The 23,369-nt window shown below is 35.9% G+C and overlaps 4 protein-coding genes across 7 annotated transcripts; 2 read left to right on the forward strand and 2 right to left on the reverse strand.

The window, feature by feature from the left end:
• Positions 1 to 1,714: 1,714 nt before the first annotated feature.
• Positions 1,715 to 3,166, reverse strand: LOC140778346 (SPX domain-containing protein 5). Of its 4 annotated transcripts, none has more exons than XM_073123012.1 (3): positions 2,676 to 3,166; positions 2,437 to 2,590; positions 1,715 to 2,253 (listed from the first exon to the last, which is right to left on the reverse strand). In XM_073123012.1, exons 1-3 carry the CDS (start codon positions 2,898 to 2,900, stop codon positions 1,880 to 1,882), a joined length of 753 nt encoding a protein of 250 aa, XP_072979113.1. In that variant the 5' UTR covers positions 2,901 to 3,166; the 3' UTR covers positions 1,715 to 1,879. The 4 variants fall into 4 exon arrangements, with proteins under 4 accessions (XP_072979113.1, XP_072979114.1, XP_072979115.1 ...); XM_073123013.1 differs by having other exon boundaries at positions 2,437 to 2,587; positions 2,676 to 3,148; XM_073123014.1 differs by having other exon boundaries at positions 1,715 to 2,247; positions 2,676 to 3,143.
• Positions 3,167 to 4,624: 1,458 nt separating this feature from the next.
• LOC140779152 (3beta-hydroxysteroid-dehydrogenase/decarboxylase) lies at positions 4,625 to 10,545 on the reverse strand. Its single transcript, XM_073124134.1, has 12 exons — positions 10,029 to 10,545; positions 8,779 to 8,868; positions 8,531 to 8,664; positions 8,284 to 8,454; positions 7,799 to 7,921; positions 7,650 to 7,729; positions 6,687 to 6,885; positions 6,288 to 6,384; positions 6,036 to 6,210; positions 5,418 to 5,574; positions 5,216 to 5,282; positions 4,625 to 5,055 (listed from the first exon to the last, which is right to left on the reverse strand). Exons 1-12 carry the CDS (start codon positions 10,297 to 10,299, stop codon positions 4,922 to 4,924), a joined length of 1,698 nt encoding a protein of 565 aa, XP_072980235.1. The 5' UTR covers positions 10,300 to 10,545; the 3' UTR covers positions 4,625 to 4,921.
• Positions 10,546 to 14,734: 4,189 nt separating this feature from the next.
• Positions 14,735 to 16,493, forward strand: LOC140779579 (protein TIFY 10a-like). The gene is made up of 5 exons (XM_073124707.1): positions 14,735 to 15,120; positions 15,240 to 15,375; positions 15,576 to 15,862; positions 15,956 to 16,013; positions 16,120 to 16,493. The coding sequence occupies exons 1-5, from the start codon at positions 14,979 to 14,981 to the stop codon at positions 16,247 to 16,249; spliced, it is 753 nt and encodes a 250-aa protein (XP_072980808.1). The 5' UTR covers positions 14,735 to 14,978; the 3' UTR covers positions 16,250 to 16,493.
• Positions 16,494 to 17,763: 1,270 nt separating this feature from the next.
• On the forward strand, positions 17,764 to 22,789 carry LOC140778033 (oligouridylate-binding protein 1B-like). Its single transcript, XM_073122551.1, has 12 exons — positions 17,764 to 18,071; positions 18,409 to 18,470; positions 18,605 to 18,707; positions 19,192 to 19,268; positions 19,348 to 19,409; positions 19,525 to 19,612; positions 19,793 to 19,868; positions 19,961 to 19,991; positions 20,200 to 20,319; positions 21,494 to 21,579; positions 21,737 to 21,910; positions 22,300 to 22,789. The coding sequence occupies exons 1-12, from the start codon at positions 17,952 to 17,954 to the stop codon at positions 22,573 to 22,575; spliced, it is 1,275 nt and encodes a 424-aa protein (XP_072978652.1). The 5' UTR covers positions 17,764 to 17,951; the 3' UTR covers positions 22,576 to 22,789.
• Positions 22,790 to 23,369: the final 580 nt, after the last annotated feature.

Genomic DNA, 23,369 nt, shown 5'->3' on the forward strand with positions numbered 1-23,369 from the left:
CTAACGAGCGTGATCACTTAACAAAATATTGTGTATTAAGATAAATATCATAAACCAGTGTTACTAGATCTTTCTTGAATTGATCTTATTTCTTCTCATGTTTTTATATGTCCTCTTGTTATTGGAAGTCAATTTTGAGAACATCACTTTCAGAAGGCCAGAGAAAGCTGCAACCATGGCAAATGATATCAATCCTCAGATGGTTAAAGCAATCATATTTGAGGTGGTTGATTGCAAAACAATCTGTGGCTCAGCCTACGATGGTGAAAGATCCATTTGCTGCAGACCTGACTTGGCAAAATTAGGTGATTGTACTGAAGGAGGAGTTCTCTTGCGCCGTTCGACACACAGCCCTGACCGTCCGTAAGTGTTTGTTGCCTACTTCAAAGGAAGTGATCTTGAGGCAAAATTACTATAGAAAACAATACAAATTACAAAAACTGGAATGTATAACTTGTAATTCATTTACTGCAATTCGATATTTGATCAGCTAATAATAGAAGGAAAGACTGTATGGAATAACACCTAATGGCTATCTGCCAGGAAGGGCAGCCCTGCCCCCTCTCATGAGATTCTATGGATTTTTATCTCTTGCCTTTGCCATACTAGCAATATTCTGATTCTTCCAGTATGCAATGTTTTGGAAAGAGGTGATGCCACTTCGGAATTGTATTACACTAGCCATTGCAATAGGAATGCTAGAGACATTATGGTAATTCAGTTTTGCTGAATTCAATGAGAGGAGTTCTACCACCATGGACTACTTACTGCCAGCTAGTGTTGTGATGTTTACACTGGGTGGACTGATTCATTCTATTTCTATATGGTCTCTCTTCTACCATAAACTTGCAGTTTCTTATTCGCCTTATTAATCGTATGCTAAGGACTGCTCTTATATGTCATCTAATATTCAACTAGATTAGGAACAATCTACATATAAATGTATAGAGATAGCTGGAGTTATTCCAGATCACCTGATGCTCCTGAGGACAAGAACAGAAATATGGATAGTAGTAAAGATTGGAAACAAGCTGCAGTTTCGGGCGGCATATCCTTCATTACAGCACTGAATTGGATCACAGTTCTTCGCGGGCTACCATATGAAAGAATGACGACATGATATATGTGATCTTTCAGGAGGAACGCATATAGTCCACTGAGTGTAGTCAAAAGAGAGAATTAATATTGAACAGGATGAGATTAAAAATATCTTGCATACTCCTGCGTATCTTTCTTTTCTCCCTGTCATTTTCAGACAGTCCAATACATGATTAATATTCACCAAATACACCTTTGAGGAGAATCATTCTTCTCTTTCTGATTTTATGATGTCTTTATCTTGAATGGTCTCTATTTTTTTAACCTCTCAGCTCGTATGGTAGACAGGAATATGAATACTGATCAAAAGGGTATTAGCCAGAACAATGACTTTGACTAATAATCTGTTTTCGTTCGTAGCTGGAGATCTCTTCTGGAAACAAAGTTAGCTCCAAGTCTAGATATCCTTAATGCTGATGCCGCCAAAGCGGCTAAAGCTGATCTCTCACACGTTACCCTGAAAGGTGATTCCGTATACACTACTTGGAATTCTCTCAATCTTTCAGAAATTGCCATGGAAAATAGTTTTTTCTTGACATGCCATTCAAAAGATATTGTGTTCGATTGCAAATTACTTTGGGAAGAAGAGTTATATACGAAACTAAAAATAAAATCGTAGATTAATTAGGACAAGTGTGGCATTTGATTCAGGTATAACATCCATCTCCTAGATAAGCTAATTCCTCTCCCTCTCTCGCGGTGGTATAATTTTGTTTTTAAGGCAAATACATTACATTTATAATAACATGTGGAATTAATCACCCCACCAAAATCTATTGCATCATTGGATTGGAATGGGAGAAGGAATCTGAAGTGACTGCAATAAGTCAGGATCTGGCAAGATCAAGGGAGGAAGTGAAAAGTGGCCATAAGTAGAGCTTCCTTTCCTCAACTCTTGCATGGTTATGAGAGCAGCCACTGCATTCCTAAAGATGCTCTGCTCTGCCATTGCTAATGCTTCTCTCTCCCTCCTCTCCACTTGTTCTTCGGCAGCAGGGAACACTGCTTCCATCATGATCTCGCATTCCTTGACGAGCCTCGAGATGAGCTCGGTGGTGAAGAAGGGCTGCTTCAAGACCGTCTCGATGAACGGCAGCCGCAGGAGGCCGCCTGTTCGCTTGTCGTACTTCTTCAAGATCTTGGCCAGCCCTGCAACTACAAGCTCTTCAAACCTCTGTTCTTTTAACCATGAAATCAATCTAGTACTAGATCTGATCCTTTGTTTGTCAAATTCATTAGCTTTTAAACACTCACACACCGTTTTCCTAACTCAAAAATCTAATGAATCTTCGAATTCTATCAATAATTAACAGCAGTAAATAAGAAAATGAGCATAACCTGTGTAGTTAATGCTGCTGTAGTTCACCAGAAGCACCATCTCCCCATGGAAGTTGACAATATCTTTCCTTATCCTCCCCATCTCCGCTGCGTACCCCGCCTCCGATGGCCGCAAGCTCTCTGCCGCCCTCCTGATCCTCTCCTGCAGCTCCTGCTTCGAAACAAAAAAAACAAATTAACCTTTATCATCACTTCCACAAACTCCAATGAACACCACACCAACATGAGCACTCCCTCACCCTCTGCCTAATGACGAACTCCTCTTCTTGCTCCATGAAGAATGCGTTAAATTTGTCGACCTCGGCGTCGAGGAGCGACACAAACTCTCCCTCTGCTTGCGGCGAAGCGTCGGTGGTTGAGATAAGCCTGACCAACTTCTTGAGATCCTTGTAGGAAAGAAACTTGTCTCTCCATTCTGGAAGAGACTCCTCTATCTGCCTCTTTAGCCTCTTACCAAACTTCATTCTTCGTTATCTTATAGTGATTTTTATGAAGAATATAGCATTGGTTGCAATGGTTATTATAACCAAGGGGATGAAAGGCATGGGAAGAAGGGGAGTTGGGTGAGGTAGGACGAGGGTGGAATATTTGATAGCATATGCTAAGCGTGTAAGGAGGGAAGTGGGTGCAGAGAGAGAAAGAAGAGTTAAGAGGAGAGAGAGAGAGAGAGAGAGAGGAGAAGAAGAAGAAGAAGAAATGAAATAAATTCTTAGGCATATAAGCATATTCCCTTGATAAGAATTGTAGCACTTCTGATTGCCAGACTTTTACTTTGCTATGAGATGATTTTAGCAGGATGATTCCATGGAATCTTCCTCTGTTACTACTAAAAGATCCATCACAGGTCAATTTACTCATGACGTGTGTTCCAAAGTTTCCTTCTTCTTGTTTTGTTTTTTAATCTTTTAGAAGTATGGAGAGATGAGAAGCAATTGGTCTCTTTCACGAATTAAGTATGATGAGGAAAAAAGGATAAGTTGATTGATGCTTTGGACAAAAATATCCCTTAGATGGAACCATATCCTCGTTAGGATTAGGAGATCAGGCTGGAAGGCATACTGATATACGTGGCAAGACCTGAGTTGGGTCTTGTTGTAGATAAGTATGATAAAGTTGCTTGGTTTTAATTAATGTTTCTTTATAAGAAAAGAAGATGGTTTTATTTATTTTTTCATAAGAAGTTTCGTGTGTTTATATTTTTATTATCTAAAATTATTATTTTAGATACATTGAAAAATTTTATTCAATCCTTTATAACTTTGTGTTTAATTAGAATTTTTAAATTTGAGTTTCAGTACAATTAATTACACTTTCATCTAATCAAGACTAGGCTTTAAGTTGAAGAAAGATGGAAGTAAAGTATAATTAACTCCTTTTTTTTTTTTCCTTTTGATATACAGTATATGAGTCCAACTTAGCCTTTGACAAGATATCTTCTCATGAGATTAAATAAGATTAAAATAGTTTTTATATTGCTTATTTTCGATCGATATACCGAGAGCCAAACACCGTTTTCATTCGTTCAAATATATTTATTTATATGACAAAAATAGAACGACAATTAATAACTCAAAAGAGAGAAATATTTATCGAAAACGTTATATTTTGCTATTATTATGATTCACACCTAGATATTTACGACCATGCATTTATCTTTTAATACCTCAAGAATACTTTAGTTAATTTGACCCAGCCAATCTTTTACTTTTAGCTTAATTTAAGAAAAAATTAAAGTTTTTAAAGATATTAAGGTCAATTTACACGAATAATTCCTTCACCTCATCTATACGCTAGCTAACTACTAAGAAACGGATGTTTTTGAAACGTTCCAAGTAAAATACAAAAGTCGAATGATAAAAAATTAAATAAAAATAAAACTAAGGTGTCTTTTTTTATTGATTTTATGTACGCTAAAACCATGGCCCTTAGAAATAGTAGTGAGCCATTAGTTTGATGAAAATAAAACCATAAGATATAACTTTTGAAAGTTGCAAACTACAAGAATAATTATGATAAAAATGAACTAGAAAGTATTGACTTAAGAAAAATGTGGACATCTTTGCAAACTTCAATGGTAGAATCAATCCCTATAGAGGTTCTTTTTGTTTTTTCCTTTGTCAGATTCCTCAGAACTCACAAGATATAAATCCCCTGCAGGATTACTGCCAAACCAGATTAACAACGATGATGGTTATGTCAAAATTTCTTCCACAAAAGAATATGTTCAAAAAAAAAAAACTCAAAAGTAACTAAATATCCAGAATGTGTCTCAAACTGACGATAGATTGAATCCATATTATAAACCTCAACTAAACTAACGCTGCGATGACATGAGAACTAGTACCACCGGCCAACTAATTTACAGCATAAGTGCCAATTGATTCAAAATTAAGTGACAAATGGACAGCATAATTGTTGAAGTTACATGATGTACTTCCAAACCTGGATAGAATCTTCTTGCTCTGCTTGCTTTTGCTTGTCCTGATCAGTTCCTTGAGAATTTTTGGGTAGCATTGGACCTCAATTTCAAAATGTAGGACGAAGCATCTTCAAAGAGATTGTCAATGGAATCCTCCCATTTTTCATAAACATAGAAAGCAATAAAAAATACAGGGATTCCTGTAGCAGGAGAGTAAACCAAAATTAGACGATTATCAAATACTCAGCATTCTCATCGTAATGCATCCGATACAATTACCAGGTGCTACAGTGTTAATGTTCCAACAGAAGTATCAAATACACAAAATGAAATTTACAAAAGATAGAAGGTTATCATTACCTATTTTAAATGTGGTCTGCAGTGACATGGCTCCGAGGACATTGAGAACAAATAGGAAGCAAATTGCCTGTTAATATCAATGCCAGAAAGAAAACAATAAGAACCAGAGAGTATCGAACTATAGACAGGTTCTGTAGATCACTTGTAAATCAGTGAAGAGAACCCTATATGATGCAACAGACTAAAGATGGTAATGACGTACCCTAAGAAATAGTAACCAGTCCTTTCCCTTGCAAAGAGATTTTATTACGCCAACTGCAGAATTCCACGAAGAACTGACTGAACATGCAATATGTTGTGCTTTCACTTCTGACACGTGAAAATTTGAAGGTTGAAGTTTCTCTATATTGTAACCAAGTCTGCAACCACAATGTTCAACATGCCACAATCAGTACAAAGGTGGTAAGTAGTCAAATCCTCAACACAAGACAAGGACGAGAAGGAACTGTTTAGAAAAAAAAATGCAATCAAAATCTATTCTTGTCATAATCTACTTCTATGCAACTATTCTGCTAAGTTAAGAGGATACGAAGAGTGCAGAGAAGTATGTACTGAAATGCATGTCTTCATGTTGCTACAAGATAATAGAGCAATATCTTACACCATACTGCTGCATTACAGAAAGATTACTTTGAGTGGTGGAAACTTGTCTTTACAGTTTGTAAGTTTTCGAAAGTATCAGCCTACTTACCATTATGAACAATATATACAGGATTTGCATTCAAACGTCAAGTTCTACTTTGTAAAAGCCGTGGAAAGGTTATGAATGGATGCAACCATAAGATGCAGGTAAAATACAGAAAGAGAGAAGTATCCATACATTCTGGTAGGTAACATCCCATGAATGAACAAAAATAATGCAGTTAGTGAGAGAAGCTTTGCCATTGCCGTAATAAAGGTATATCCACATGAAAATAAGTGGTAATACATCGCAGCCAAGAGTAATAGTGTTGTGACCGTCTGTTTCTTATCCTTCCAAAGAACTGTCTTAGCAACTGAAGGAGAAATGTAACTTAATCAGTATATTATAATTGGAAAAACTAAAATGCATACAACTCTAGAGCATCCCTACTTTTCCCATCTCCAAGATAGATAGAAGCTTTAGATATTTTCCTTTGCGGCTGAGCTCTTAAATGAGAATATGACTCAATAGTCCTCTTCAGGCCCTCCTACAATTTTCAACAATAAGAAAGAGCAAATGCAAATTGCAATATCAAAAATGACAATTGCTAAGGCATGGAGCAAAAAATAATTTGAGTAACATGTATAGTGCAATGCCAGTGAGTGGCTGGTCATTTTCTATGCATAGCAGAGAACAAGGTGAAGAGTTGAAATATTGGCCTAAATTGATGGAGACCTGCACAGGATCAGAAGCAAGATACAGCATATAGTTTGCAATTCATGTCTTGAAACTCTAAAACAACTACTAGGTCACAAAACAATAAAATAAATGCAATTTCATGTTAAGAACCTTAAGTGTCACAATAGGCTCATAACCAAGCTGGTCTTTAGCTTTTGCACAACTGAATGTCCTGTTGCATGTGAGAAGTCTAATTCTTGAAGGTGTCAGTTGGGGCACACGCATTCCATAGCGAGAGAACACCCTGTATGTCCACTCTACTGCATGGGCCACTGGCATAATAACAGAGAATGGAATTTTGGTGCCAGGCCTGCAACAAAGTACAAAATGAAAATCAGTGTCATATGTAATAACAATACAACACAACAAAAGGAAGAGAGAGAATGTGATAGGATCTAATGGTACAAAAATTCATCTCAATTATTTTGGAACCCAAATAGAACTTCACATAGATTAATCTCTTTCTACCATAATGTTCAAATTAAGCTTTATCATGCCTTAATTTGAGGGTGCATTTCTGTTGGCTCTTCAGCTTATGGATGCCTGATAGATTAATGCAACTCCATGCAACAAGATATTATCACCCTACGATCCATATAGTCCCATTCTCTGATGGAGCAATCAGATAGTTCTCCATAGTGAGCTTAAAGAATGAGCAATCTTCTGGTTTTGCCACCTGCCGACCAGCCTCGTAGTCGCAGGAGATCTCTTTGCCCTGAATTTGCTTTGGCCAACAATTTGCTAATAATATCAAGAAGGTTGGAATCAAGTTCACAATTAGCTATAATTTTGCTTCAACGTTTAGCCTTCCCAAGTTTGACTATTGCCAACCCAGTGAGAATATAGAATTCTAAAAGGCCTTCATCCATCGATGATTGACTGCATGTCATCTAATTCAGAATATAATTGACATTGCTTTGGACTTCCTAACTTCACTAGTAACCCAGCATAAATCTAAAGTTCCTGATCTAACTGCTAAGGGCAATACCAAAGACATTATCCAATCAAATAAGCCTAATCAGAGAATTACAATAACACAAAAGACAAGTTGCTAATGGTATAAGTTGCATTCACCTTTCATATCCAAGACCTTCTATAATAAGTGAAATGAACTCCCAGAATTTGATTGGCTCCATATTTGTTATGAAATAGGCCTGTGAATCACCATGTTAGGAATATCTTCGAGAGAGGAAAGAAAAACAAAATACGACAAAAAAGGGTACCTGTCCTGCTGCTTTATTAGTGCCCACTTCAGAGGCTAGAGTTCGCTCAGCACATACATGGCCATATGCCACATTTTCAACATATGTGAAGTCATACATGTTGTTCCCGTCACCAATAATAAACTGAAAGTGATGAAAGCAAATTATATTAGATAGCTTGTAACAGAAGAAAGTGTTTTGCAGTCTGAGGTTACCTAAATGAAACATCAAACCACAGGTTTCTTTAAGAAAAAAAAAATGCATATAAGAACACATCTAACAAAGAATTTCCCAGATACAAATATCTGAGTCCTTTGAACCAGTCCAAACAAAGTTAAAGTAGGATAGGAAATGATTAATGACAATATATATTCCAATAGAATACAAACTATATGACAAGTAGGGGCAATACAAGAAACCTTCGTGATGGAACTGATATTAGGATGGCAGATAACTTCTTTAGATCGCAATATTGAAATTTTGAAATAATAAGATAACATCATTACCTTAGATTTCCCAGCCCTTGCAGCAGCAACTAGTGATGGTACCAGAAGCTTATCACCAGGACCGAAGATGCTACTCGGACGTATGCAACATGTGAGAAGGCCATTTCTTCCATTTGCCTTCATCACCTGCTTTTCTCCTTCTGCCTTGGTCTCCGAATATGAGTCATTGAACTAGAGAGAGAAGTATCTGAGTAAGACAAAGCTACACTTCTGAAATATTACAAATACAACCCGACATTCCATTGACCTTATCTGGATATGGCATTGATTCCTCCCCATTGAAAATTCCATGAACACCATCGAAGACAACACTAGGTGAGCTAGTATAGATAAGTCTCTTAACTTTGCATTCAAAGCAAGCATCAATGACATTCTTGGTACCTGAAAAATGCATACAGTACTTTATAAAGTTCACCTACTAGTATGACTACTTGTAAGGATGTGTACTACTAGCATCAAAACCAGTTGTAAAACTGGGATAGAAACTGAGTTGACCTTCGACATTGACAGAGTAGTGAAGTTGATAGTTGTTGATGGATGAATCAGGAGCAGCCATGTGGAAAACAACCTCTGCACCATTAAGTGCTGCATAACAAGACCATAGAAGAAGGGGTTAAATATGACAGGATAAGTCCAACACACAAGTGTGGCTTACAATTTATTCTGATAGACAAGTTTAACATGTAGATGTAGTTTGTAATGAATTTGGATGCTTAAGGCTAGCATACAAGTGTGTCTTGCCATGAATTTCTGATGCATAAGTTCAACATGCAAGTGGGGTTTGCAATAAATTCTGATGCATAAGTCTAACAATAAATTGCAATGTGAATGCAACACTACCTTCAAGAATGATTAATCATATACCAACTCTTCAAAGCCAATTTTGAATGTATCTTCTAAAATATGAAGTCCCTAGCCTCCAAAAATTGACCTTATCCTCTAATCTATATATTTCACAGCACATATTTGCCAAAGTCAGTACTAGTAAAACATATCAGCATATTCCCGGAAACCCTATAGGTATGAATCATATCATAAACATAAAATTACCATGGTAGATCTAATATGCTATTTGAAAGGGGAAAAAACAGATTGAGAATGAAAATGGACATGGCATTCAATGAACTGGCTCCATGCCACCATTGCAAGAAGCACCACATTACCTCTTGAAATAAAGGGATACATCTCTTGAATGGTCTTTCATCAAAAGCATCTCTCCATTAGAAATGAGAAGGGCATTAGGTCTCTTCTTCTGTGGTAACATCTTCCACAAAAAAAAAGGCCCTTATAGGATTTCTAAATTTGTTCTACAAATCATCATAAAGTGTACAACAGTTCAGACATTCATCCACTATCTAATCTCAGAACCAAAATATGAAAATGATAAACGACCACAAATCTAGTAAAACCGAATCCTTAATCGAACTAAGACAGAAAAAAAAATCATAATAATATTTTCTACTAACAAACACGAAGTAAATTTTCTCTATAATATGTCAATTAGTTCTAGAACCGGACAAAGATCGAAGCTTTCATACCCAAATAATTAAACGGTTCCAAAAGTGAGATTCGGAACACATTACACAAACCCAAGGTAAAAATGCTTCAAAAGCAACAAAGACGCCAGGATCGAAGTAATAACTTATCGTTAAGCAAAAGAAGGAAGTTATTTTTATGCATGTCGCTCTAAATTAGTTCGAGTATCACATATCGTTACAGCTGGATCAAGATCGAATCGTTCTTACCTTTGACGACTTGGGCTTTGTTGCGGAGATCTGCGGAGACGTAGGCAGCGCGACCTGATCGGATGCCGGCACCGAGGACGCCGTCCTCCTCGTGGGGTTCGAGCACGATGGAAGGGCTCAGATCGGCTACCCGCACCCACCATTCCTGCGAGCGGAGGAGCATCTCAACGAGGTGACGCGCAGCGAAACCCCGACCACCGGTAACCACGCACCACCTCTCGCCCCCGCCTTCCGCCATTTCTGGGGACCCCTCTTTGGTCTCCGTCTGCATCAAATTCTCAAAGAGAGAACACCAAAATAACCAAATTTCCCAGCGGCAACAAAAGAATTCAAACTAAATCCACCACAAAATCTCAGATTTATTCTCCCTGCGGATCAAAATCTCAGCTTCCTTTTATCTCCCAACGGCTCGAATCTGCCAATCTCCTTCGTTCATCACTCGATCGCTTCACCAGTCCACAGTCTTTTTAGCTCTCGGATTGGATTGCATTAATTTGGTGCGATTAGGCGGTTAGCCTTGCGGCCGACCCGATTCGCGATACGACCTCCACTAGAATATTATATTGGGCTTTTCGGATCGGATCGGGTCAGTTTCCGATATATCCATATTCCTGCAATCGGATTCGGATCTAGATTCCCATTTCAATATTATTTATTATACGCTCTTAATACGAAGGAAATAAATTATTTCATCTTCTAAAAAGGCTAGCGAGAGTCCCAAGCTCCAATTAAACAAAATTTTGTTTAATTTTACTCTTTTATTTATATATATATATATATATATATAAATAAAACCTTTGTAAATATAGCACTCAAAATGATTCTAAAACGGAGTGAAATTGAGGCAATTTTTAATTATTTTGATGATTTCATTAGGGATACAAAGTATGTCGATCATAATAAATCGTAGTACCTGAGCATTATTTGGTTTGCACATAAAATTTTTTTGAGTTTAAGTTTACAAGCATATCTCAAATGCAAATTAGGTACTTCTACAAATTTATTCATATTTTATTATTTAATTATAAAATATAAATGAAATTATAATAATTACTTTGAAGAGGTTTATATAATATAAGATTTATGTTTAATTATTTAACTGTGGATAATTATCGTCAATAAGATTATTTTAAGATTAAAAAAAAACTAAATGCCCTCGTGAAGATATTGTGAACCTAAATAGGAGGAGTAAGATAAATAAATATATAAATATATTTTTTGTTAGTCAATTTTAATAGATTACAAGTGTTTTAAACCAAAATTAGTAATGTGATCACAAAATCTAGCCTTTCTAAAGAGATGAGAGCCAAAATGGGGAAGAGCAAGTAGGCTAGGGTTCTTGCTGTGGAAGAAAGAGAGAGTGGAAAAGAGTTGGATATAGTTTGAGGAGAAAAATAGCATAACTTTATGGCACAATTATAATTGTGATGAAATTCTATGCATAACTTGTTCGTAATTTATTATATGTGATGTTTAACAAAAATATTTATTTGGTACCTATTTTCTACGGTTTAGTGTTACGAATAAGATCTAGATCGATTCGGATATAAAAAAAATTATAAAAATTTAGGTGGTGGTAGCCTTGTGAGCTAGGGTTCTAATGACTCTAATTTTACCTAAATCGAAGATCAGGATGAAAAAATTAAAAATAAAACAGTAGAGATAGGTCAGAATATGATAGAACGGTAGATATCCAACGTTATGGTGGTCATTGGAGGGTGGCGGATGGCCAAAAGTGGTAGTGGATGATTGTAGGGTAAGGTAGCTGAGGAAAGTGGTGGCTATAATTTTAAAGCTTTGGAAATTCTACGACTATGATATATTCCTAGAAAGGTAAAGACGATTTAACAATTACGATAAAATAATAAATATAGTAATAAAAAAATAATTAAACTCAATTAATTCTCAATGCTTGGATACTTGAATGCTTAACAAGGAACCCAATATCTTTATATAGAGAGGTAGGTTACAGCGAGTCCCACTATAACTAGTTCTAAAGACTGACACGGCTTGAATTCGAATTTACCTTAAAGACTTATATAACTTAATTGGACTTGCCTTAAAGACTTACTTGACTTAACTAAAATTGCATTAAGGACTGTCATACCTTACTTCGACTTACTAAACTAGACTTGTCTAAAAAGTTTACATCGAGAAATAACTAAAAGATAAATAGACTCGATCAATTGAGCCAAATGTCTCCATAAATTGATCCGATTAGACTCGGTTCACATCACTTAGCTTTTAGATAAATTATTCCGAAAGAGCTAATTTATATCCACAATAAAAATAAAATAAAATAAAATATAGATCCACAAATTAAAGAGGATTAATATCCTCCACAAAATATTGGTCTATACACTAATTTTTTCACTAATTAAAATATTATTTCTAGCATATATCATTTAAAACGGACTGATATGCGTTTATATCATACTTACATGCATAAATTTAACAGTTGCCTTGCGTTAGGAAGCATGCATCATTCATTCATTCATTCTTATCTACAAATGACTTCTTAATTAATAGCGTGATTCATGAACAACCTTTTAAAGCATATGGTATAGTATCTTGAACAGTTGGTTGTCGATTGTTGTAAGTTTAATCATAATTGGATAAGATCTGACAAAATTTTGACACACTTAAATATTAGTGTAGTGCTGTCAATCTAGCTCGTCGTTATTTGCATTATATTGTTTAGCTGTATACTAGTATATAATATAATATATTATACTTAATATGAAAAAAAAATTAAAATAATAATTTGATAAATAATAAAAATGCTATATATAATGGATGAATAAATAGAAGAAAAAGAATGATTAAAATGATAGTTGATTAAGATAATGTCACGTTAAAAATAAAATATTAATTACTAAATATAAAAATATTAGATTAAAGGGGAGAGAAAAGAGAAGTGAGCTTTTGACCAAACTAGCCATCTTTTAAAACTTATGTACCTAAGTAAATTATACATCAAACTTAATAGTAGAATGAGTCTGTGTCACAGTGCCACTATTCACTGTAGCCCCATGTAAAACGCTGATAAGTAAAATGATTGAAAAATATTAAAAAATTGAGTGTTTTATTAAAACGATTTTTTTTTTAAAAAATTGAAAGGAAAATTTAGAGGAGCATGATCTTTTTTTTTTAAATATTATTTAGCAATTCTAAGCACAGTTGACTATGAGAGTCTTTATTATTTTAGGTTTATAGATCTTTTTCATACATTGACAACTAAATATTTTATTACTAAAATAGATTTTTGAATATAAAATTATGCCACTATAAACTTTTTTTAGCATTTATCTTTCTGGAGGTTCAATAAAGCTTTAATTAAAATCATTGTATTTTTTTTATCCTTATAATAACATATTATATATCTAAAATAAGATTTGCGAATGTGAATAGTTCATCGTTTTATTAAGATGTTGAATAGTTTAGTGCTTTTAACGTAAAATATTAACTTTTTAGTGCTATATATATCATTTGTTCCTAGTAAAGCGCTTAGTTTTTTAATATTTCTTTTAATAAAAGCATTGATTATATACCACATACTAATCTAATTATTAATTTATGTTAAATATATTTTACTATTTTATACTTATGCTCAATATTGCTCTACCATTGTGTACTTTAAAAACTCTTAAATCAGTTCATATATTTATTATTAAAACGAGACTATTAGTTTTTATATTAAACTTAACTAAACGACATCAAAATGATCAAAACTGTTGTATTTGTTAGGCAAGATATGCTAGTTTTTAAAATAAAGCTGCTAAATAATCAGAATAGTCATGATGCTCTATTAAATTTAATAGAAAAATTAATAATCTTATATTAGTCATATTTAAAAAAACAAATTAATTTAAGATTTTTTAAAGTACACAGAAATAAAATAATTTTAGATTATTATTAAAATAATATTTAAAAGTGTATGGAATAAAATGAGAGAGAACGATGATGAATTAGTAAATTAGAAAAAAGGAGAGTTAAATTATTATTTAATTTTAAGATTATAATAAGTAGACTTATCCCGAAAAAAGTTATTCGTATCTTACAAGTTAATAGGGATACAGATGATCTAAAAACACACTAACCGTGATATATATATATATATATATATATATTATAATGATATATTACTTGTCCGTGGTAGGTGTTGGGAAAAATTTTCAGCACGCGGTTTTGAAATAAACCCCACAAATCCTGCTGTCTGTCCTTCTTATTTTCTTCTTAATCATACCGCGTTTACTCGGTCGTGATTGACGATTTCTATTCCACATTATAATACTACTTTGCATTTGCGACGCTACCTCCTCCCTCTTGTTTTCTAGTCCCAACCCTTCCGATTAATTTAATTATTCTTTGGTCCTCGTCTCCTCCTGGATCGACCTGAGTCGAGGATCACACTTTCCTCCCTCTTTCGTGGTAGAGTGGGACAGAGAGGAAGTGACTCGCTGAGTCACTGTGTTTTTAAAGCACGTGTTTTCGATGATTATGGGGAAAGGGAAAGGGAAAAGGAAAAAGTTAAGATGAAAACGGAAATATTACAGAAGGTAGTGCGCAATTATAATCGAATATCACGGAAAGGATTGCCAACGTTTGAATTTATTATTTGGTGGGTGGGTTCGATTCATCCTCTCTCTCTCTCTCTCTCTTTCTCTCTCTTTCTCTCTCTCTTGCACATCTCTCGAGATTTGAGAATCACACCATTCTCTCTCTTCTTGATGGCAAGGCGCGAGTTTTTTAAAGCACGTGTTTAAGACCTTGGAGAAGAAAAGTTTAGAGAATCACGTGTTTGAAAACGCGCGGAGAGGAGAGTATTAAGGACGAAGGCGACCATTCGAAGGGAAGGAGAAGGGAGCGAGGAGAGAGATAATTAGGGTTAGTGTGTCGCATCCGTGAGGAGTTTTTTTTTTGTTTAAGAGAGGAGTTTGGAGGAGGATCATGGCGGATATGGCGCGGAAATCGAGGGAGAAGACCCACTTCGCCGTCACCTGTAGCCTCCTGAGCCAGTACATCAAGGAGAAGGGCACCATCGCCGACCTCGGCATCGGGATCGCCTCTCGATCTCACGAAATCCCCAAAGGTGAGACCTTTCGTTGTAGGTTCTTTGATCTTCGGTTGAAATTTTTTAGTTTTCCGTAGGTTAGATCATTAGTTGGAGGTGTTAATTGAAAATTTTCTTTCGAATGAATAATTTTGCAGATAGGAACGAGACCTATCGGCCGCCGACGACCATGTGTTTGTTTCCGGGCCTGGAGCTATCCAAGGAGGAGGAGGGGGAAACGACGGAAGCAGACGTTTCCCACCGGAAAGAAATAAAACTCTTCCCCCATGTCAGGTGTGTTAAATGTGACCCAAGTACCCTCTCCCAGTTATTCTTCTATAGATGGTCCTCCATATTTAATTTCATTACTGTTATGGACTGTAGCTAAATTCTTCTGTCGGTATGTCTTAGTTTTCTACAGATTCTGCCACATTTATAACCAATTATTCACGTAGCAAATTGAGTATTTGTTGATCATCTTTAGATGTTTACAGGGAGCCAGACAAGGCCCAATTGACCATCTTTTATGGGGGTAAGGTGGTGGTGTTCGACAATTTTCCGGCAGAGAAGGCCAAGGATTTGATGCAACTAGCAAGCAAAGGGTGCTCTAATGCGACGACGACGAACTTTGCCTACGCTCCCCCTTCCTCTGCCACCAGCGCAGTCGTGGATCACTCTAAGGTTCCTTCCATCCAAAGCTCTGTGGTGATTTCTGCTCCATCTACTCCATTAGTCGGTTCTCAGATTCATACTCAAAGGCCAGGCCAACCTAGTGCTTCTGGTAGTTGATCTCTCCGTTGTTAATACCATGTCTTCTAGCTACCTTTGCAATCATGTGGTGATATTGATAATTGTTACAATCTCTCAATTGCAGACCTACCCATTGCAAGAAAGGCATCCCTTCATCGCTTCCTTGAGAAGAGAAAGGATAGGTATGCTGTTCTTGGCTAGATACTTGACGTAAAATTGCTGAATTTTATGGCAGAGTTGTAAATACTGTTGTCTATCAAACTAAATCTTGAAACTTTGATCTTTTAGGCTGAATTCCAAGGCACCATATGAAGCGCTTGTTTCATCAGAAAAGGCTGCTCCAACTAAGAAAGTCGAGGGCCGATCCTGGCTCGGATTAGGTTCGCAGGAATCCAGCCTAAGCTTCAGCCCGGAGTGAACGAGATAGGATTCCAGAGAGAAATTCTTAATAGGAGACAGGAGGAAGGCTCTTGCCATGGCTCGACTAGTCTAACCTTGTAACACTCTCATGGTTATGGGTGCCATGACCTGTGGAACTAAATGAATTGTTGTAGCTAATGACTAGAGTGGATTCTTCTTTGTTAATGGATGGTAGCTTGTGGCTGCTATGTGAACAGCAAGAATTATAGTAGATACATGATATATTCTCTTATTCTTGTCCATCTTTTCCTCTGTTGTAGATCTTAATTGATGTTGTTGTTTTAGATCTTTCCAGTTAACACAGTTATCATCATTTTGTTCATTCAAATATCAAATAAACCTGAGGCGAAATATAGATTCAGCAGAGTAATTCTTCCACCTAGTTATGATCATTGCTTGCTGCTCTCTCTTGTGGAGAAAGAGCAGTGCTTCTCATTCATGTAATCACCATCTGCTCACTCCTCGTACCCATCATTCAGAAATTTGTTCATGTCCTCAAGATGTGGATAAATCCTGTACAATTAGAAAACTTTTTGGAGTGTGAAAGAACAGCATGTGCCATTTGGAAGTACACTTATAATTATGCCTTTGTTGTCTTCCAAGTACAGATTAACAAAACAGGATTGGCACCTACCATATAAACAAAAAGATGGCATGCTCTATATTAATGCGTTCTTTATGAACTAAATCATAATTAAGGGACTAGACTAAAATATATTCTCTTGTTAGGACCAGGCCATATAATAGTTCAATGACTTGGTCAACAATGAGGAAAGGCATGCCTTGAATGGGGCATTCAAAGGTCCCACTCCTGCCCTAAGACGCCAGAGAAGACTTGTTAGAATACTAGTGTAGTACAAAGGAAAGAGTTAGGCATGTTCCTGGTGAACAAGCATGAAGCATGTGATAAAGTAGATGAACAATAGATGGTTGGTTGCATTATTAGTTGGTGCATGTTAAAAGTTTTACTATAAGTGCAAAATAAATATTTTATAGATATTAATACCTAAATCTTCTGAATTATCATCATGTTTCACATATCTCTCCTTGATTTTTTTTTTATTATCAAATTAGACTTCCTGAACTATATATCATTGATGAAAAAGCTAAAAGGATCAAAATATATACTTAAAAAGTAAAGAGCATTTTAGTAAACTAAATTTTTTTTAATAAAATATAAAGATAAACATGTCACATAGTTATGCACGTGATTTGCATGTGACAAATTATGGATGGCGAAAAGATAATAGAAGGAGCGTTTGAGATATTTTTAATAGTTTAGAGGGAGCACGTTAAAAACTTATATTTGCATGGTACACCAGAAGCACTTCGAAACTTATATTGGGCCGGCCCAAAGTCCAGCCCATTTCTATCGTATCTCGCGGGGACGAACTTTCGATCACATCTATGGTCTATCCTCCCCCTATTTTTAAATACTTTTCCACACCTTTTTCCCCTTTCGAGCCTTCGCTCTCTTCCTTGTTCCTCTTTCTACCTCGATTTCGAGGGTTTTCTTCTATTCCCCCCCTCCTCTCTCTCTCTCTCTCTCTCTCTCTCTCTCTATTTTTTTTTTCTTTCTTTGTTTTTTTTTTAAATTTTGTTTTCTACCACTCCCTTCGAAACCTTATCTGATCGACTTGTATCGGGTTGGATCGATTTCATCTATCGCACCTCAAGAAACCCTAGTTTGCGAAGCAAAGATGCAGCATCAGCAGCAGCAGCAGCGACTCAAGCAGCAGCAAGCCTTGATGCAGCAAGCTGCTCTTCTCCAGCAGCAGCAGTCGCTCTACCACCACCCGGGTCTCTTAGCCGCGCCTCAGGTCTACTTTACTCCAATTATTGTGGTTTTCCCCAGTGATTTGCTGCCGGGTTTGTCAAATTTAGCATCTTTTTTCGATTTCTCGAGGTCCTTGGGTTTTCCGTTTCGATTTTAGTTGGTTTGGTCTGTGGAGATAGTGTTTCTGCGGGTGGATTACCTTTTGTTTTGCAAAATTAGGGTTAATAACCTTTTCTTTTGTTGCGTGTTTTTTTCTTAGTTGTCGGATCCTTTGTAGAACTTTCTGAATGTCCTCTTTTCTTCATGCTTGATTTTTAATATATCAAGGCCGTTTGGTTCTCTTCTCATAGTTGCGTACACTTTTGCACTTCTATTTGCAGATAGAGCCAATCCTTAGTGGAAATTTGCCTCCTGGTTTTGATCCTAGCACATGCCGCAGTGTGTAAGTGCTACTGGGAATTTATTTATTTTATTAACGTATTTTTATTGTCTTGTTTTAACATTAGTTTTGCCTATTTTTAAGCACAAATATCTTGAAGTGATGGTGACTTAAAGTACTATTATGCTTTAATATAGGTATGTCGGGAATGTTCATGTTCAAGTTACTGAAGCACTACTCCAGGAGGTTTTCCAAAGTACTGGTCCAGTTGAAGGGTGCAAGCTCATCAGAAAAGAAAAGGTTTATCTTTTTCTTTTAGTTTGTTAATATATCTGAAACTTGCCTGCCTTTTCTTTGAGTGCAATGCTTGGAGTATAAATAATCATTATCTCTTTGTCAAGTTGCACATATCTCCTCATCACATACTTAAAATTGATCAAGAGTTCTGACATGCTAATTTTTTATGTATGTGTTCTTTTTATGTTTGTGTAAAGACACTATGGAAAAAACATTCAGTATTCCTGCATATGTCACTTCTGGGCAATCACTTACCAAGGCTAATGCAACCAGTGATAAGCTAATGGCACTTGTTATTTCTGGTCTTTTATTCTCTGTTTATATTTGACTGCATTCTTATGATCTCTTGGTAATTTTTGGTACTATATGTTTTACCTGCTTCAGTGGAAATCCGTCACGTCCATTTTAATCCTGTGTGATGCTTCTTCTATTTTGTTGTTAGATTACTTATACTATGTGTTTTTCTTGGTGGACTTAATTCTTGCAGTCATCTTTTGGTTTCATTGACTACTATGACCGCAGATCTGCTGCCCTTGCTATTGTAACACTCAATGGGAGGCAATTGTGAGTAAAGAATATATTATTTTTGTTTATTGTTTGTTTTTTAACAATATTGTTATGGTTTCACAATGGTAATTTGCAGGTTTGGTCAACCTATTAAAGTGAATTGGGCATATGCTAGTGGGCAAAGAGAGGACACAGCAGGTTTTAGTTAAATAATTCATCTTAAAACTTAATTTGACTGCATCTTAATTACAGATTTTTTCTTTGAAATATTTTGATGTACTTCAGAACTGATTCAAATGATTATTTCCGGCAGGACATTACAACATTTTTGTAGGGGATCTTAGTTCAGAGGTAACGGATGCCACATTGTTCGCATGCTTCTCTGTCTATCCTAGCTGCTCGTAAGCTTCTAATAAACTTCCTATCTGTCTTTTTTTTTTTTTTGTGATATAGCTATTTTGTGTGGTCACTAAGTGTATTTTGTTCCTTCAAAAAGTAATAGATTATCGTTGCTAAAAAGTGATAAGTTTGTCTACAGTCCTGCAATCAGCTATTTTCTTTTCTTTCTTTTCTTTTTTTAGAGATGCTAGGGTAATGTGGGATCAAAAAACTGGGCGCTCAAGAGGGTTTGGTTTTGTTTCTTTTAGGAACCAGCAGGTGAGTTATTACTTTGAGATGTAACTCTCTGAGGCTTTGAAATATTTATCTGCTTCACTGTTAATATATTGTTCTCATAATTCTTTTGGCAGGATGCACAAAATGCCATAAACGACTTAACTGGTGGGCTTTACAGCTTATGCATTAATATTTGCTTTTGGAAGTAGGAACTTGGTAGAGGGTTTTATACTATAGGCTCCATCTCCCTCCCTTTTTTCCTATTTGGGTTATGAAGATGTGTCTTGATTGATGTGTATCTTTGTTATTTCTCCATGTATATATATTTTGATGATATCATTCTTGATATTGAAGTGTTAAATTTACATTACAGGCAAGTGGCTTGGTAGTCGACAAATCCGTTGCAACTGGGCAACAAAGGGTGCTAATGCCAATGAGGACAAACAAAACTCAGATTCCAAGAGTGCGGTTGAGTTGACAAATGGTTCAACAGGTTTTTTCTTTTACCCCATTCTTATGTAACTGATTAAATTCAAAAGAAATGCATTCTGGCATTGACTGGCCTAGGTTAGTTTGACATTATGTCCATAATTTGTATTTCTATCTTTATCAATGCCTTTTTACTAAGGTTCAAAACATCGGGATTGGGATCGGCCTTCTAAAAAAATAATACGTATCGGCTGTATCGGCCGTATCGATCGTCTGGATCAGATCAGACTTTTTAATTACATAAAATTCTAAATATTATTTAAAATATAGAAAAACTTCTAAAAATTTAGAAAAAAGTTTATCAAAAATAAGAAAATAAAGAAAGAAAAAATTATCGTGCAATAAAAATTGAAAATAAGAAGAGATTTAAAAGAGAATGAGTGGAAGAAAATCAAACAAAAGAAAGAAAAAGCATGATGTAGTGAAGAAAAGAGAAGAAAAGGGAGAGAGTGGAAGAAATAAAAAAAAATTGAGAGAGAAATACAAGAAATAAATTAAGAAATTATATACCGGAGTTCGTCGGAATTCACCGAAATTAGATTTCTACATAAGAGAAACAATAATTATATGTAAGGAGAAAAAAAAAAGAAAGAGAAAGAAAGAAAGAAAAGAGTAAGAGAAAGAGAGTAAGAATGAGCGAAAGAGAGAAAGAAAGAGTTTGGATTGTGCTTGGATTGGAATCGGCGAACCGGCGAACCATGCTTTTTACTCTTTTCTTGTCTATGCCAAAAGCGTACTAACATTTTTAGCTGGTCTTAGAGGTGGGCATTTTTCATGGAAACTTGTCAATCCGAATTGTGCTCATGCTGGCTTATGGCATTTGGAATAGGTTTTAGTGATGATAGCATGCACACTCATGAATAATTAATGAGGGGGTTGAAGTGATGAGGATAAGGAGGATGATGCTAATGATTACTACTGAAATTCAACTCCGTGTGTCCTAATTTCTCCTTTATGTACAAAAGTTTGTTTTCCTTGAGTTTGATATGCTCTACTTTGAAGCATCTGTTCCAGCTTGTCTAGTTTTAATCTTGTATAGGCAGTTGTTACAGTTTATGTCAAATCTACCTTCTAGGATTATTGGTTTACTCGTGAAGCTTAAACAAATGCACAACTTTTAAGTACTTCCAGATTTGTCTTTCAAGCTAATTAATATTTACTGTGAAAACGTTGTGCAGAAGATGGCCGAGAAAATGCAAATGATGACGCTCCAGAGAATAATCCACAATATACAACTGTTTATGTGGGAAATCTTGCTCATGAGGTAATGGTCTCTTCCCCTCCCAGTCTTTTTCTACTGCTGCATGTAATAATAGTTTCAGGTTTTCTGATTTGCTCCTTAATTCTGTAGATCCTTGTTTTTTTTACTCTAGTCCATGATGTTCTTTTCTCTTCTTAATTTTCAAAATCAACAATGACAGGTTACACAGCTTGATCTCCATCGACATTTCCATGCCCTTGGTGCTGGAGTTATTGAGGAGGTTCGTATCCAACGTGATAAAGGGTTCGGTTTTGTGAGGTATAGTAACCACTCAGAAGCTGCCCTAGCGATTCAGATTGGCAATGGTCGCATTCTATGTGGAAAGCCTATCAAGGTACCATAAGTGATGAAGTAGAGATTTTCCTGTATTTACTGCATCCTTATTATCCTCGAAGTCTGGCTTGCTTTTCTCCAAAATAATTATTGGAGTGTTAATTCTACTACCTGTCCATCTTTTTAAGCATTCTAGAGGTTTGCTCTTATGATACCCATTGGTTTCTGTAAAGAAGTGGTGCTTAACACATCTAGATTCTTTTTGCGTGATTGGAGTTGTAACTTGCTATACTAACATCTTTTAGAAGCCATCCTTGGCCTATTAAGTAAATCTGGGATAACTTGTGTTTTTTGGTTTTCTTCATGGTTCCTTACCTTAAAAATGGATCTCTAGTAATATTTGGGGCATTCGTTTTCATGATTGCCTATGCTTTTTATTTTCGTTTCCAGTGTTCCTGGGGAAGCAAGCCAACGCCACCTGGAACAGTCTCTGTACCACTCGCTCCGCCTGCTGCTGCCCCCTTTCCTGGTCTCTCAGCATCTGACCTCTTGGCTTATGAGCGCTCTCTTGCATTGAGCAAAATGGGTTCCACTGAAGTTCTGATGCACGCCCAAGGTCAGCATGCACTCAAACAAGCTGCAATGGGAATGGGTGCTGGAGCTAGCCAAGCTATATACGACGGTGGTTTCCAGAATGTTAGCGCGCAGCAGCTTATGTATTATTAGTGATTTGAGTTATTCCCCTGCTCTTACATATCTCTTTGGCAGTATTTGGGTATTTGCTTCTTTTCTATACTTTGTATTTCTAAAATATATTAACGCCATTGTGGTTTTCCCCTGCTTGCTTGAGATTGTACGACTTATTACTTCAGATATGTAATTGAGTGTTGTTAGGAATGATTAACCACTAGGGGAGCTTTGTTTTATATTTTATCCTTCATTTTGGGGTTTCCTTTTATTTTATTTTGTTTTATTTTATTTTTGTTTTTTTGAGGGTAATCATGATATCTACATCAAGACATGTTCCCTTATGAGATTAAAGAATCTACATTATTAGCGTTTTTCTTTTTATTTTTTCATATTGTCGAAACTGTATTTGCTTTACCAGTAATATTGCAAAATTTCCTTCACTGGAAAGATTAGATAGATTTGATTTGAGGCTGGTTGTTTGAAGTGTTATTATTCACTTGGATTTGCAAAGTGTACTTGGAAATTGTGATTTGTGGCCCTGGCAATGCTATTATTTTCTTCTCAGCAAGTATAACAAAGGACTAGCAGTAGGCGATCTATGTTACATTTTTGAAGCTCTATTGTTTCTAGAAGTGGATGAAGGATTGATCTATTTGGTTTCACTTATATGACACGGCCACTTGGTTGCTCTTACCATTCTCCACAAAGATGTAATCTGCAAGCAAACCTACAGTTGCAGGAGATTATTGTAATATATCTAGTCCAGTTTCAAGTGGATCAAATCTCATTCACAGAAAGGAACAAATATTATTCCTGCACTCTACTAACCA

The sequence above is a fragment of the Typha angustifolia genome, chromosome 15 (assembly GCF_048772165.1).
Source record: "Typha angustifolia cultivar Huaian chromosome 15, ASM4877216v1, whole genome shotgun sequence".
Classification (NCBI taxonomy): domain Eukaryota; kingdom Viridiplantae; phylum Streptophyta; class Magnoliopsida; order Poales; family Typhaceae; genus Typha; species Typha angustifolia.

Excerpts from the sequence above, each read along its gene's own strand:
- LOC140778346 (XM_073123012.1), bottom strand. The coding sequence starts at position 2,900 with ATGAAGTTTGGTAAGAGGCTAAAGAGGCAGATAGAGGAGTCTCTTCCA. Across the intron at positions 2,591-2,675 it reads AGTTCGTCATTAGGCAGAGG|CAGGAGCTGCAGGAGAGGAT; the intron begins GTGAGGGAGTGC and ends TTTGTTTCGAAG. Across the intron at positions 2,254-2,436 it reads CAGCAGCATTAACTACACAG|TTGCAGGGCTGGCCAAGATC; the intron begins GTTATGCTCATT and ends AAGAGCTTGTAG.
- LOC140779152 (XM_073124134.1), bottom strand. The coding sequence starts at position 10,299 with ATGCAGACGGAGACCAAAGAGGGGTCCCCAGAAATGGCGGAAGGCGGG. Across the intron at positions 7,922-8,283 it reads CAAGGGCTGGGAAATCTAAG|TTTATTATTGGTGACGGGAA; the intron begins GTAATGATGTTA and ends CATCACTTTCAG. Across the intron at positions 5,283-5,417 it reads ACTGGTTACTATTTCTTAGG|GCAATTTGCTTCCTATTTGT; the intron begins GTACGTCATTAC and ends TGATATTAACAG.
- LOC140779579 (XM_073124707.1), top strand. The coding sequence starts at position 14,979 with ATGGCGGATATGGCGCGGAAATCGAGGGAGAAGACCCACTTCGCCGTC. Across the intron at positions 15,121-15,239 it reads ATCTCACGAAATCCCCAAAG|ATAGGAACGAGACCTATCGG; the intron begins GTGAGACCTTTC and ends ATAATTTTGCAG. Across the intron at positions 16,014-16,119 it reads CTTGAGAAGAGAAAGGATAG|GCTGAATTCCAAGGCACCAT; the intron begins GTATGCTGTTCT and ends TTGATCTTTTAG.
- LOC140778033 (XM_073122551.1), top strand. The coding sequence starts at position 17,952 with ATGCAGCATCAGCAGCAGCAGCAGCGACTCAAGCAGCAGCAAGCCTTG. Across the intron at positions 18,708-19,191 it reads AGCTCATCAGAAAAGAAAAG|TCATCTTTTGGTTTCATTGA; the intron begins GTTTATCTTTTT and ends TAATTCTTGCAG. Across the intron at positions 19,269-19,347 it reads ACACTCAATGGGAGGCAATT|GTTTGGTCAACCTATTAAAG; the intron begins GTGAGTAAAGAA and ends GGTAATTTGCAG.